General features: G+C 40.0%; 1 protein-coding gene across 1 annotated transcript; it reads right to left on the reverse strand.

Annotated features, from left to right (window-relative positions):
• Positions 1–334: 334 nt before the first annotated feature.
• LOC144657260 (uncharacterized) lies at positions 335–13878 on the reverse strand. Its single transcript, XM_078517578.1, has 7 exons — positions 13720–13878; positions 13191–13302; positions 11928–12061; positions 10936–11066; positions 2634–2688; positions 1600–1657; positions 335–903 (listed from the first exon to the last, which is right to left on the reverse strand). Exons 2-7 carry the CDS (start codon positions 13271–13273, stop codon positions 726–728), a joined length of 639 nt encoding a protein of 212 aa, XP_078373704.1. The 5' UTR covers positions 13274–13302; positions 13720–13878; the 3' UTR covers positions 335–725.
• Positions 13879–13971: the final 93 nt, after the last annotated feature.

Here is a 13971-nt window from a genome sequence, read left to right on the forward strand (position 1 = left end):
ACCATGTCATGTAGTAGTGTTGAACTGTAACCTGAAAATTTCCGCGCCCACTACTTTTTGACAGCTAAGAAATTTTAACGAAAGTGCCAGTTGCCTTAATATCCTGTACTGTAAATGCCACTCGCAAATATTGAAGGCCCCTTTAAGCTTGGTTGGGAACAATTTTTTTTCCATTTCTTAGAAAGCATTACCCGAGTTGAAACGTGAAACTGCAAGCCTGACCGAACTGCGTAGAAAACTTAATGCGGTAGAGAAAAATGCTGCGTACACTAGCAGCATTTTGTTCGCGGCCTAGTGCAGTTTATTCATTTACCCGAGTTGCGTGACCATTCAGACTATTTTTCCAAGTACGTGACTGTTAGGTTCAGAAAGGGCCCAACCGAGTCGTGCGAAAATTACATTTTACTTATAGATGTTTAATTTCTACCAAATAATAATCGTCTTTACGAATAGATTTTATTACAAACTTACAGACTATCCTTACAGTTCACTTAAGTTAAAATTCTACTTGCTACGAAAGAGCAACAAACAAAATATTTGGAAACTATATAGGTTGTATACATTTCTTTATGAACCTCACGAAGGAAAAAAATGTCTTTTCTCACATAGCAGAAGCCAGAAAGGATTTTTCTCTATTGCCGAAAAAAAAAAGAAATCCAACAGTACTCGCTATAGCTAAACTAAGCCAGGTATTGCCCACTAATAATAATTTTATGCCTAATGTCTTAAGTTCGGTACTCTTTTCGTTTTAATGTATTTGCCAATTTTGAAGAAGCTGTCATTAATCGTAACAGGTAATTCATAGCAATCTTCTCCTCTTCTTCTTTGTCTTCCTCTTGCCTTGTAGCAGCATTTCCCAGGCCTGACTTGCAGTTTGAACAGAGCTGTTCGTCGTAGTCATATCTGTTATAGTTACGAGCGGTAAATAAATAGGATCAGTTGTAGTAAAAAAAGTAAAAAAAAGAATTTCCTACAAATCAAATCAGTTGAAGGATAACGAGTCTAAAGCCAGTGAGTAAACGTTAATTAAGAATTAGAGTGGGAAACGCAATAGCCCATACAAACACTACAACTGCATCACACGCAGGCTGAGAAGCTTTACAGGTCTATCCAGGGGCAGAGCCAGAAAATTCAGGAACAGGGAGCCGCAGCAATTGGCATTAAAAACTCAAGGGTTTCGGGAGCATACCCCTCGGAATGTATGTTATCTTTTGTATTGTGGGAGCTTGAAATATGTCTCCCTAAACCCGCCAATGCTGTCTGATCGTTATGCTTCTGATTACTGACGTTTGTCGTTCCGGATCCAGACTCCAATTGCTACTCTCTCGGAAGTCAGTAAAACAAGGCTTATAAAGCGTCGTTCCTAAGCATGAGGGGATGGCCGTTTATAAAGCTGAATCAATCTGTCACCACAGCGGCCGGATTAACAGTTCCCTAATCCTTTGCTTTCTTATTCCACAAAATAAATAATAAACTCCTCCTCGTTTCATCCTGTTTTTGATTTCACAATTTACAATGTGTTAATTAAACTGGTTATTAAAAAAATGCAGGGAAGAGATTATTCAATTTAGAAGCGACAGCACAAATGTCACCACTTACTGTCTTATCATTGTAGCCTCGCAATCCGAGCCATCCTCCGCCAGAAATTGGCATTCGTCTATTACAGGACAAATTTATGATGTCAATAAAGCAATTCATTGCTAATTTATAGAGAAAAACATAAAAGGAGCTTTATCAGGGGGCAGTCCTGACTCAAGAGGGCGGCGACTATCTCCAGTTTCTTAGCGCGAACGGACTATGAGCATTGCTTGCATGCTACCGAACCCATGAGTTTGGATGCTATATGATAGATTGTTTGTCGATTACAGGTGAAGCCAGCTCTATGACGAGTTGCCAAGAGGTATGTTTTTTAAGAACTACATATCAAGCTAAGGCCAATACGACTTTTTATATAGTAAATCGAGAAGAGGGAAAAAAGGGTTGGGTTCAAATTAATGTATCATTAAGGTCATTGCCCTGTATTGCATAGCGCATCATTACTGCGCAGAATTTTACGCGTAATTAGCGCGCGCGCACACACACATCAACAAAATGGCGGCTTTTTTCTTTGCGGCTTAGTCCGCGAGAGAAGTAAATTGTCACTTTCTCCTAAACGAGCCTTTCTCATATTTTGGGTGTAGCGATCAAATTCTTTCTGTAAAATGAAAACAGATCAATTCATGTGTTTAAAAAATAAATTATCGCTAAAAAAGTGTACTTCGCCAGTACTCGCAGAGGAATTATAAAGGAAGTATATAGAATATACATGGTCTTCCTGCTCCTAAACGAATCTGGTGACCCCCCTTTTTAATTTAAAAATTTAAGTTCCCTTAAAGTAATAAACCAGTAGGCGAAGTTTGGTTGAAAATCTATGTTCAGTTTTATTTCGGGGCAATGACCTTAAGGTCAGCATTTCAACTTGATTTTATAATAGATCGGTGACAATTTGTCTGGTTTTGATTTTTTTTTTCAGTTAGTAATAAAATTGTGTTTTAGATTACCATAGTTTGAGATTACACATGGACTACTCGCTGTCGCCCGAGCCCCAAAAAAGAGATAACGACAACCGTCCATCCTTGTTTATCGAGACTAACCTGAACTGGTGTCATCACCATAGTTACTCTGAGGGACGACATGGGATGTTAATGCCTATAACAGTACAAATTTTTCTATCATTGGGCCGATATATATGTATATATATTTTTTACAGCAACTCGTGTGATCATTTGCTGAAGGCCAGATCAGTGTATATTTAAGTGTAATACTCCATAATTTTCGAGCTTTTTTAAAAGTTCGCGGTCACCGTACCTCACCGATTCACAGGCGGCCCAAGCTCACAATTAGAGGAGTTAAAATATTTAACATAATTCTCTTTTGTAACCGTATGCGAAACGTGACTCTCGACCGGCAGCATATGGAGGTGTTGTGTTACAACGGTTCTCATTTATAAAGGTTTGTATGGGAGAATACGCTTTCGAATTTATAGCTAAATATAATGAGATTTTGACAATAAAATCAACTTACCTCAATGTCCTGTCGTTATGTCTGTTGTTATCTTGGTTCTTAGGCCGATCCGATGCGTTTTAAGCGAGTTATGCAATTTTTGGTTTCCACTGCTAAGAAGAACTTCTTAGCAGTGGAAACCAAAAATTGCATAACTCGCTTAAAACGCCTCGGATCGGCCTGAGAACCAAGATAACAACAGACATAACGACAGGACATTGAGGTAAGTTGATTTTATTGTCAAAATCTCATTATATTTAGCTATAAATTCGAAAGCGTATTCTCCCATACAAACCTTTATAAATGAGAACCGTTGTAACACAACACCTCCATATGCTGCCGGTCGAGAGTCACGTTTCGCATACGGTTACAAAAGAGAATTATGTTAAATATTTTAACTCCTCCAATTGTGAGCTTGGGCCGCCTGTGACCGATTTAGCTGAAATTTGGCATGCAGTCTTGTTTTAGGGTCCTAACTACCAAATGGATATTAAAAAGTTTCAATTCTTTTTATTTTGGAAAATATCGAGAAGGCCGATTTGAAGCGTCCGTGACGGCCCGCCAACATGGCGGATCGAAGGTGTTCTTGTTACTTCGACACTGAACCTGCCGTCACAGTTTCTCGATCATACTTGGTATAGTTATAAAGAACTATCTTTCTTCTTTCTATATATCAAAATAGATTCGGCAAATGTTGAGTTTGGATCATCAACGGCCAAGAAGTTCGAAGGTATGTTAACGATGTTTTGAACAGTCTCAAATTTACTACAAAATGAAAGGCTTATAACTCCACTGTTATCTCGATTTAGAACAAGCCATTTACCATGAACAAAGCTTGTTCATTGGTGAATTGATTCCATTAATAAAAAAATTGGGGAAATGTAACCGTTAAGAATAAAAAATTATGGAACCTCTAGTAAATTGGCCATTTCAGCGCCATTTCAGCGGATCAGCTCATTTACCAGCAAATAATCGGGAGAAACATGAAAGGGTTACAGTCGTTTATAATAAGCAGTTTTCAGGTATTCTTTGCTTATCTTAAACAAATACATAATCTTTGCCAAAGATATGGCGATTTTTGAGCGTACGATCGTTTCTCCAAATTTTTATGTAGGCAACTTTATTTTATTTGTTGTCGAGATTATACGCTGTTGTTATTCAATATTCGTTTCACAAGAACTTCTGTTGCTCGCATTTCCCAAATCACTGTTTAAGAAATTGCCCATTCCGTAACAGGGTCATTCTTACTTATTCTTTAAAAATAACTAGGAAAGCAAGAATGTCATAGAACGGTTTTATACTAGTGAAAATACCTGTCAGACATAACTTCAACTGTCTTTGTTATCTGGCTGTTTTCACAAATATGCAAATTAAGGAATTCTTAAAGTGCCTATCTTTAACTATTTCACGCTTAAAGATTCCTCTAAATCTTTTCGCCTACCTTTTTGGCCAAACGAAGTTTTGTGTCTCCAGGCAGAATGCTCGTTATCAGCAATGAAAGTCGAAGAGATACAGAAGCTCGAGTAAAATTCTAACTGCTGTGAAATGAACATCGTTTGAGCTTGACGTGTATTTATAGATTGCTCATTTAACAGCAAATAATCGGGAGAAACATGAAAGGGTTACAGTCGTTTATAATAAGCAGTTTTCAGGTATTTTTTGCTTATCTTTAACAAATACATGATCTTTGCCAAAGATATGGCGATTTTTGAGCGTACGATCGTTTCTCCAAATTTTTATGTCGGCAACTTTATTTTATTTGTTGTCGAGATTATACGCTGTTGTTATTCAAGTATTCGTTTCACAAGAACTTCTGTTGCTCGCATTTCCCAAATCACTGTTTAAGAAATTGCCCATTCCGTAACAGGGTCATTCTTACTTTTTCTTTAAAAATTACTAGGAAAGCAAGAATGTCATAGAACGGTTTTATACTAGTGAAAATACCTGTCAGACATAACTTCAACTGTCTTTGTTATCTGGCTGTTTTCACAAATATGCAAATTAAGGAATTCTTAAAGTGCCTATCTTAAACTATTTCACGCTTAAAGATTCCTCTAAATCTTTTCGCCTACCTTTTGGCCAAACGAAGTTTTGTGTCTCCAGGCAGAATGCTCGTTATCAGCAATGAAAGTCGAAGAGATACAGAAGCTCGAGTAAATTCTAACTGCTGTGAAATGAACATCGTTTGAGCTTGACGTGTATTTATAGATTGCGCTCGAGCTCCGTTAATTAAGTTTATTCATTTGGCGATCAGATAAAAATCAATGAATGATCAGAGTTATTAAAGTCCATTTCTAAGCACGAGAGACACGGAAGTTTGTTTCAGAAGCATTTATGCATAGAAATACCGGTTTATTTTTGAGCGGTAAATCTGCATTTATAATAGCTGGGAGTTTGGGGTGTTTTTTGGTGTTGTTTTTTTTAGGGGGCTCGGGGGGGGGGGGGGGAGGGGGGTGTGGAAGTGGTGCCTTCGTATCCTCTTTTGTTCTTTTACACAGTGGCCTGAATTTGGAACAGTTCGGGGAATGGATTATCAATTACTCTTCGTTATGCCATGTCACCCCTTAATGTGGGAGCGCCGCGCCTCAATTCACGATAAAAAATTTATGGCCGCCCGGTCCATTTATGTAGTTCTCCGCCAGGTCTCTCAATAGGCAGGTTACGAGCCTACTGGCCCATCAGGCCGGAGCTCATACCGGTTTCCGCAACGTGAAGTGACAACGAGTATTTTTTACTCCACCCGAATGGGATGCTATTCCATCGCAGGGTTACCTCCCTTCCCGAAAAGCTAAAGATTGACTGGTAATCATTTTTACACCTGGGTAAGGAAAGGGACTCTGGGAGTTGAGAGGCTTTCCAAAGAACTTAACGCATTATCCCCCAAAAGCTCTATCCAGGACTGTTTGGTCCAGAGTCCAGCGCAGTGACCATTATTAGGCCATCACACTCCCCCACCGTGTAAGAAAGTGCAAAAATCTGGTTGTATAAGCCCTGGGGTTGTACAGTTTGGTACGAAATGTGGGCTTTTAAATGTGGTAGGTCTTATATCCGTGGTTGGGGTGCGGTGGCTTAAAGCGAAATTAAAAAACTTCTTGTTTTCTGAAAAACGTTTTTATAAACTGATTTGAATTACATTAATGAATTAAAGGGACAGTGTCACCAAGATTTAATAAAATTTAAAACTCTCAAGACGGTAACCTGGTAGGAAAAAAGTGGCCTTAAACTTTGATAGTTGACTTGGAAGAAATATATGGGCCTTGAATTGGGAGGGCTTATGAGAGAAAAGGATAAAAAGGGGAATTTCACAGAATCTGCTCAACAGCGTACTCTCGAGCAGCTTTCATTTATCTGCCCACTGTCTTTTTCTCTCTCCAGGTTTTAGTAAGGCCAGACCGCTATGAGTGGATTTACAATTCATATTAACACTTTTTTGAGATTTTTAAATCCCAGTTCGGGCTTTTGGGGGATATTGCGTTGAGTTCTTCGGAAAGCCTCTGTACTATCATACCGTATTTACTCGAATAAGCGCCGCCCTCGAATAAGCGCCGCATTTCGGACAAAAAAGTTAATAAGCGCCGCCCCCGGCGCCGCAGTCCCGATGCGGCGCTTATTCAAGGAAATCTGTTTAACTAGAAACAGAACTACAAAGCAACTCTTAAACAAACTTGGACATTTCTTTCCATCAAAAGCGACGTTCTGCAGTTCAAAGTGCTTGTTTTACCGCTCATTTTTCTATTGAACATTCTTCAGTACAATCTTCAGCAAGAGACGACTTTTGGCAATCAGGGGACCCTATTTTAACAAATGTAAAGGATTAGATTCTTTGTGGCGTCAAACTTTTTAATAAGCGCCGCCCTCAAATAAGCGCCGCCCTCGAATAATCGCCGCACTGGAGGCGTAAAAAATGTAATAAGCGCCGCGGCGCTTATTCGAGTAATTACGGTAGTCCCTTTCTTCACCTAGGTCGGCGATAAGGACATACGTGATGTAAGTCATGACGCATCACGAGAGGTGTCCTTATGGAGAGGTTCGACTTTAATAAAAAAAAAAAAAGTCCGAGATAACAAAAACAGCCAAGTTCTCACCTGCTTTTTTTTTGTAAAAAATCTGGACGAAAAACATTTGTATCTTTTAACTTGCCCTAAAAAGATTTGATTCGAAATTCATTTCAAATCAATGAGGAAAATGTGTTAGCTTCACTGTTATTATGTTGTTCTTGCCGCGAGTAAGCCACCCCTTCTTCGAACACGATAATTACTGATGACACAAACGTAAAGTCATGTTCATTTCAAAATCAGCTCGCATTATGCTTATTAACAGATGAGCTCTTTTTTTCAACATTCAGAACACTGTGTCAGAGATCTAAAGAGGATTCGGAGGCATCACTCCCCCCCCCCCACTCCCCCCGCCTTCCTACAACAATACCAAAAAAAAAACCCAAACTCCCAGCTATTATAAATGCAGATTTACCGCTAGAAGCCGAGTGTTTTTTAACCGCGTCAGTCAATAATAAACCGGTATTTCTATGCATAAATGCTTCTGAAACAAACTTCCGTGTCTCTCGTGCTTAGAAATGGACTTTAATAACTCTGATCATTCATTGATTTTTATCTGATCGCCAAATGAATAAACTTAATTAACACATTTAAAAGTCCACATTTCGTACCAAACTGTACAACCCCAGGGCTTATACAAGCAGATTTTTGCACTTTCTTACACGGTTGGGGAGCGTGATGGCCTAATAATGGTCACTGCGCTGGACTCTGGACCAAACAGTCCTGGATAGAGCTTTTGGGGGACAATGCGTTAAGTTCTTTGGAAAGCCTCTCAACTCCCAGAGTCCCTTTCCTTACCCAGGTGTAAAAATGATTACCAGTCAATCTTTAGCTTTTCGGGAAGGGAGGTAACCCTGCGATGGAATAGCATCCCATTCGGGTGGAGTAAAAAATACTCGTTGTCGCTTCACGTTGCGGAAACCGGTATGAGCTCCGGCCTGATGGGCCACTAGGCTCGTAACCTGCCTATTGAGAGACCTGGCGGAGAACTACATAAATGGACCGGGCGGCCATAAATTTTTTATCGTGAATTGAGGCGCGGCGCTCCCACATTAAGGGGTGACATGGCATAACGAAGAGTAATTGATAATCCATTCCCCGAACTGTTCCAAATTCAGGCCACTGTGTAAAAGAACAAAAGAGGATACGAAGGCACCACTTCCACACCCCCTCCCCCCCCCGAGCCCCCTAAAAAAAACAACACCAAAAAACACCCCAAGCTCCCAGCTATTATAAATGCAGATTTACAGCTCAAAAATAAACCGGTATTTCTATGCATAAATGCTTCTGAAACAAACTTCCGTGTCTCTCGTGCTTAGAAATGGACTTTAATAACTCTGATCATTCATTGATTTTTATCTGATCGCCAAATGAATAAACTTAATTAACGGAGCTCGAGCGCAATCTATAAATACACGTCAAGCTCAAACGATGTTCATTTCACAGCAGTTAGAATTTTACTCGAGCTTCTGTATCTCTTCGACTTTCATTGCTGATAACGAGCATTCTGCCTGGAGACACAAAACTTCGTTTGGCCAAAAGGTAGGCGAAAAGATTTAGAGGAATCTTTAAGCGTGAAATAGTTAAAGATAGGCACTTTAAGGGCCTGATTACATGAGCCGGGCTGGCTCGGTTTGCCGAGATGACTTTCAGCCCGGTATTACATGAGCCCGGTTAGCCGGGCTGGCCCGGTTTGCCGAGATGACTTTCAGCCCGGTTTTAGCACGAATGATCAGAGCACGAATGATCTTGATCGCCTTTTTCCGGCAATTTAGTGGTTAAATGTTTTGCACTTATGCAGCTGGATGGGTTACTTTACCTCTACATCCTATTTAGAAGGAGTATCATTGATTTTTTCGTCGGATATTGTGCTCGGAAGAGAAATTTAATGCTGGCCCGCTTAGCCGGGCTGGCCCGGTGAACGCGATTACATGGAAAATTTTCAGCCCGGTTAGCCGAGATCCCGGCATCGCGATACCGGGATCTCGGCTAACCGGGCTGGCCCGGTTGTCATGTAATCGCGAAGTTGATTTTTGTTGCGTTTAACAGACGTGCTGAGATCTCGGCAAACCGAGCCAGCCCGGCTAACCGGGCCAGCCCGGCTCATGTAATCAGGCCCTAAGAATTCCTTAATTTGCATATTTGTGAAAACAGCCAGATAACACGAACAGTTGAAGTTATGTCTGACAGGTATTTTCACTAGTATAAAACCGTTCTATGACATTCTTGCTTTCCTAGTAATTTTTAAAGAAAAAGTAAGAATGACCCTGTTACGGAATGGGCAATTTCTTAAACAGTGATTTGGGAAATGCGAGCAACAGAAGTTCTTGTGAAACGAATACTTGAATAACAACAGCGTATAATCTCGACAACAAATAAAATAAAGTTGCCGACATAAAAATTTGGAGAAACGATCGTACGCTCAAAAATCGCCATATCTTTGGCAAAGATCATGTATTTGTTAAAGATAAGCAAAAAATACCTGAAAACTGCTTATTATAAACGACTGTAACCCTTTCATGTTTCTCCCGATTATTTGCTGTTAAATGAGCTGATCTGCTGAAATGGCGCTGAAATGGCCAATTTACTAGAGGTTCCATAATTTTTTATTCTTAACGGTTACATTTCCCCAATTTTTTTATTAATGGAATCAATTCACCAATGAACAAGCTTTGTTCATGGTAAATGGCTAGTTCTAAATCGAGATAACAGTGGAGTTATAAGCCTTTCATTTTGTAGTAAATTTGAGACTGTTCAAAACATCGTTAACATACCTTCGAACTTCTTGGCCGTTGATGATCCAAACTCAACATTTGCCGAATCTATTTTGATATATAGAAAGAAGAAAGATAGTTCTTTATAACTATACCAAGTATGATCGAGAAACTGTGACGGCAGGTTCAGTGTCGAAGTAACAAGAACACCTTTGATCCGCGATGTTGGCGAGCCGTCACGGACGCTTCAAATCGGCCTTCTCGATATTTTCCAAAATAAAAAGAATTGAAACTTTTTAATATACATTTGGTAGTTAGGACCCTAAAACAAGACTGCATGCCAAATTTCAGCGAAATCGGTGAGGTACGGTGTGCGACCAAAGTTCGAATCTTATAGACTATGACAATTAAGTACACACATCATGGCTAACAATTATGGTAGAACCATAGTTTGGTCCTTGTTCCCCCGGGGGGTACTACCCGAAAATGTGGGTGGAAGTAGTGTGTGGCACGCTTCTTAAAACTCCTAACCTATCTCAGACCAAAATATGCGATCTTCCCCTGCCCTATTTCAGACCTGACCCCAAAAGTGGAGTGGAGTGCCACGTTAAATAAAGTTCTTATCTCATCTCATCTCATCTCATCTCATCTAAAACCGATGCCCTATTTTACGTAGTAAAATACGTGTACATAGTAACTACTTCGGTTTACGTAAATCTTTGACAAGGACTTCTCAAGTGATGAATAGCAACAATTATAAGCAATACTTTCTTTCAAAAATTCTACCTTATTGTTGACCAGAATGTACAAACCGTTTCAAAACAAAATGGTCAAAATTTATATATACCCTATTTCAGACCAAAAAGGCTCGAAAACCACACCCTTTGGCGCGGCACATACCTATATGGCATAGATAACTAAGTACCCCCCTCCCCCGCCCCCGGGCTTCTTCTTCACGAGGGTGCAGCTTCATATGAAGCAAAGTAAGATTATTAGAAGAAGAAAAACAGGCTCCACTTCACTCGGTGAAAGCAAAGAGAATGAAGTACCTGATGCGAGATGCAACGTTGGGAGGAACCAGCTCACAAGTGTTTGGAGCGCGTGCAAACCCAGATGTGACTTACCTCCGAAGAAGAAATGTCATCATGAAGACCAAAAGCTTGAGCGAATTCTTGTTGTTGGTCGGACAGGATTCTGTGCACGTTACTTCTCAGTTGTTCGAGTTCACCGTCTATTCTTTGACGCATAAGGTCATCTGATGAAACAGAAAACTCCTGTACAGTTTCTTTGAGACTCCCCCATTTATATTTTCCTCACATCTTTCCTACACGGCAGTTTACGAGGATATAAAAAGAGCCTTGCCGAAACTAGGAGCATTCGAAGACGCTATTTTGATAAATCTAAAGACACGAGTGGCATATGGTCAGCGCGCGTACCTAATTTCGGCGGCAGAGCCGCGAAGGAATTTTCGCGAGCGGCGATTGAATTTCGGCGGCGGGCCGGGGTTGCGAACGCGAATGGCAAAGCCGCGAGGGAAAATTCCTCGTTCTCCTCCAGGCTTCAACGCACGTTAGAGGCTCCGCGGCCGAAACAAAGCACTTGCACTCGAAATCCCGCCCGCAAAGCAGGCTAGGTATGTGTGCAAGAGTAGGGTGCTTTAGAAGAATGACTTCTGTGTAGCCTGAAAAGACGACCTTATAAACTATTTGTTACCTTCTCGCTAATTTAGCTGTCATGCCGAATTATTTTTCGACACCTTCCGTTTAGCATTGTAGAAATTCAAAGGTGTATTTTCTAAGCATCGTTTTAGTTCTGTCGGAATCTTATTGACGTGAAGAAGCTTGCTTGAGCCCTCAATTTTCGTGAGGGAGTTTGTAACAAGGGCTAAAAAACTGACAAGTAACAAGACTTATCATTCTAACGAAAAGATGATCGGCACCTTTCGGTATTTTCTGCACGTAAAAACGGTGAACATTTCAATAACTTTTGAAATTTTTGACTGGTTATTAAATAACCGGAAAATCCTTAACATCCTTACGAGCTATGACAGACAACGGTACTTTTAACGTTGGTAGCAAATCAGAAATCACGGATTTACATTCTTAGTTTTACGTACCAAGATGTCGGAACACTGCTGCAGCAGCGGCTGAATCGTCTGAAGAGCTGGTTACTGACATAGCTTCTTCTGCAACTGGGTTCATATGTCCCACAGACTCGCCATTCTCTACGCCACCAGCTATTTCCTTGTAACTATGGAAAATTTGGGAGTTATTGTACTATAAGTTCTGGTCATGTTCATGTTTAGTGGACTGAGGGCGCTATGCTTTTATAACTCTGGTATGAATCACATGTTTCAAAATAAAAACTCCAGTCTTCTCAGATGTCACACAATGTACGTTGCGTGGTCGTCAAGAAAAATATTACAGATAATTCAATTCTGTCGGCTGTTTCAACTGAAAATGTAATTGTAACATTTTGTGAATTAATAATGTGTTTTCACCTCTAGTGAGGGTTGCTGTAGGGGGGGGGGGGGGTGCTCGAAACCGTGTTAAATTTTGAGAGGAACCAGACTGATGGATTGAAAACCGCGGTGTTGGCTAAATTATGTTACGCCGCAGGTGGGGGTGGCCGGCATTTGCAGAGACGCGAGGCCGGCGAGGGCAGAAATGAAGTTTATTTAAATCAGCAACACTGAATTCTTTCGAGAACTGTTTGAGCTTAGGGACCATTCATTTTTTAGAAGGGGGGAGGGCCGGAGGAATCCCTGTGTGTATTCAGTTGAAACTTTTTGGCCCTCCCCCTGTAGTAGAGTAAAAAAAGGAAGGCCCTCCCCTAAAGTGTAATATTAAATTTTGCGACCCCCCCCCCCCCCCCACACACACACACACACACACGAAGCTAAAAAAAATCACATCAAACCTCCCATTCTGTCCCAAACCTGCTATAACATACAGATCGGACGTGAATATTTTATTCTACTTGTGAAATGAAAACAATAAATCGAATGCAAAGTATTGTTATGCGAATCAGTACAGATCTGTATCTAAAGTTACTGAATACTAATTAGCTGAGCACGAGTTTGTATCAAAAGTTAATTCTATTGTTTGATTTGTATTGGGGTTTACAGTTATGTACACGTGATCTGAATACTGTGCTGGGATTGGTTTGCATCCGCATGAATATTTAATGAATTTTACAATGAAAATAAAAGATTTTGATCTGGATGGAGTGTTTTTCTACGCGACCCCCCTTTTCAAAAAACGAAAATAACGATGACCCTCCCCTTTTGCCACTGTAAAAAATTAGTGACCCCCCCCAAGATTCCTCCGGCCCTCCCCCCTTCTAAAAAATGAATGGTCCCTTATAGCCTTCTACTTACCAGTGTTGGTCTGTAAATCCTGCATAATGACTATGTACCAATCCTGAATCGCTTTCATACAGGTGACTTTGATCAGAAGCCATCTACAATAGCTTGTCACTCAGGGACCGTTCTGACGCAGAATATGTAACTATTAGGTTTGTATTCTAAAACAAAATCCCAAGAAACTTTCATCTTGATTTGGAAAAATCTAATTTACATTTACTTTCTACGCACTAATTTACATATTCGATTTTTAAACCGGTTTCGTCTAAGACCTCGTCAGTTGTTCGCCATACAAATTTATCAGTTTTTCTGTAAATGTGTAATATTGGTAAATTGTAAATCGATGTAAAAGCTAAAACCAAGATTGAGCAGCAGGAAATCAAAATATCAAATACATACAAAATCATGAAAGAAACTCAGAACAACAAGTGCTACTATTGTGTTACAATGATTATATGCTTAACTAGATCTAAAAGCATTCTATTAAAAGGTAGATAAAAAAGAATTCTCGAATGCATGCAAACTAAAAAGGAACTTATCTTACCTGCTCAATCGATGGAAAAATGTTTAGTTCTTTTTCAATTCTTTTCAGTTTAGCTGCAGGCTTTCCCAAGTGAATTTCAGAAAGGAAGTCAGCATATTTTCCAAAAATTCGATTAGTCCAAATTAACAAATTAACTTTTGTTTTTCTTGAGCAAACTGAAAATTTGTAAATATAAATGTGACGCGGATTCCTCATTTCGCGCCAAAAGAGACGCGTGTGTGCACCGACTTTCCCGCCATTTCTTTGGCCTGG

Source organism: Oculina patagonica, chromosome 6 (assembly GCF_052425735.1).
Source record: "Oculina patagonica isolate OP01 chromosome 6, crgOcupat, whole genome shotgun sequence".
NCBI lineage: Eukaryota > Metazoa > Cnidaria > Anthozoa > Scleractinia > Oculinidae > Oculina > Oculina patagonica.

What these genes read in the sequence shown, in the direction of transcription:
- LOC144657260 (XM_078517578.1), bottom strand. Translation starts at nt 13,273, where the DNA reads ATGGCTTCTGATCAAAGTCACCTGTATGAAAGCGATTCAGGATTGGTA. An exon ending in TGGTGATGACACCAGTTCAG is followed by an intron (nt 1,658 to 2,633) that starts GTTAGTCTCGAT and finishes GTCCTGTAATAG; the next exon opens with ACGAATGCCAATTTCTGGCG. An exon ending in GAGGCTACAATGATAAGACA is followed by an intron (nt 904 to 1,599) that starts GTAAGTGGTGAC and finishes TAACTATAACAG; the next exon opens with ATATGACTACGACGAACAGC.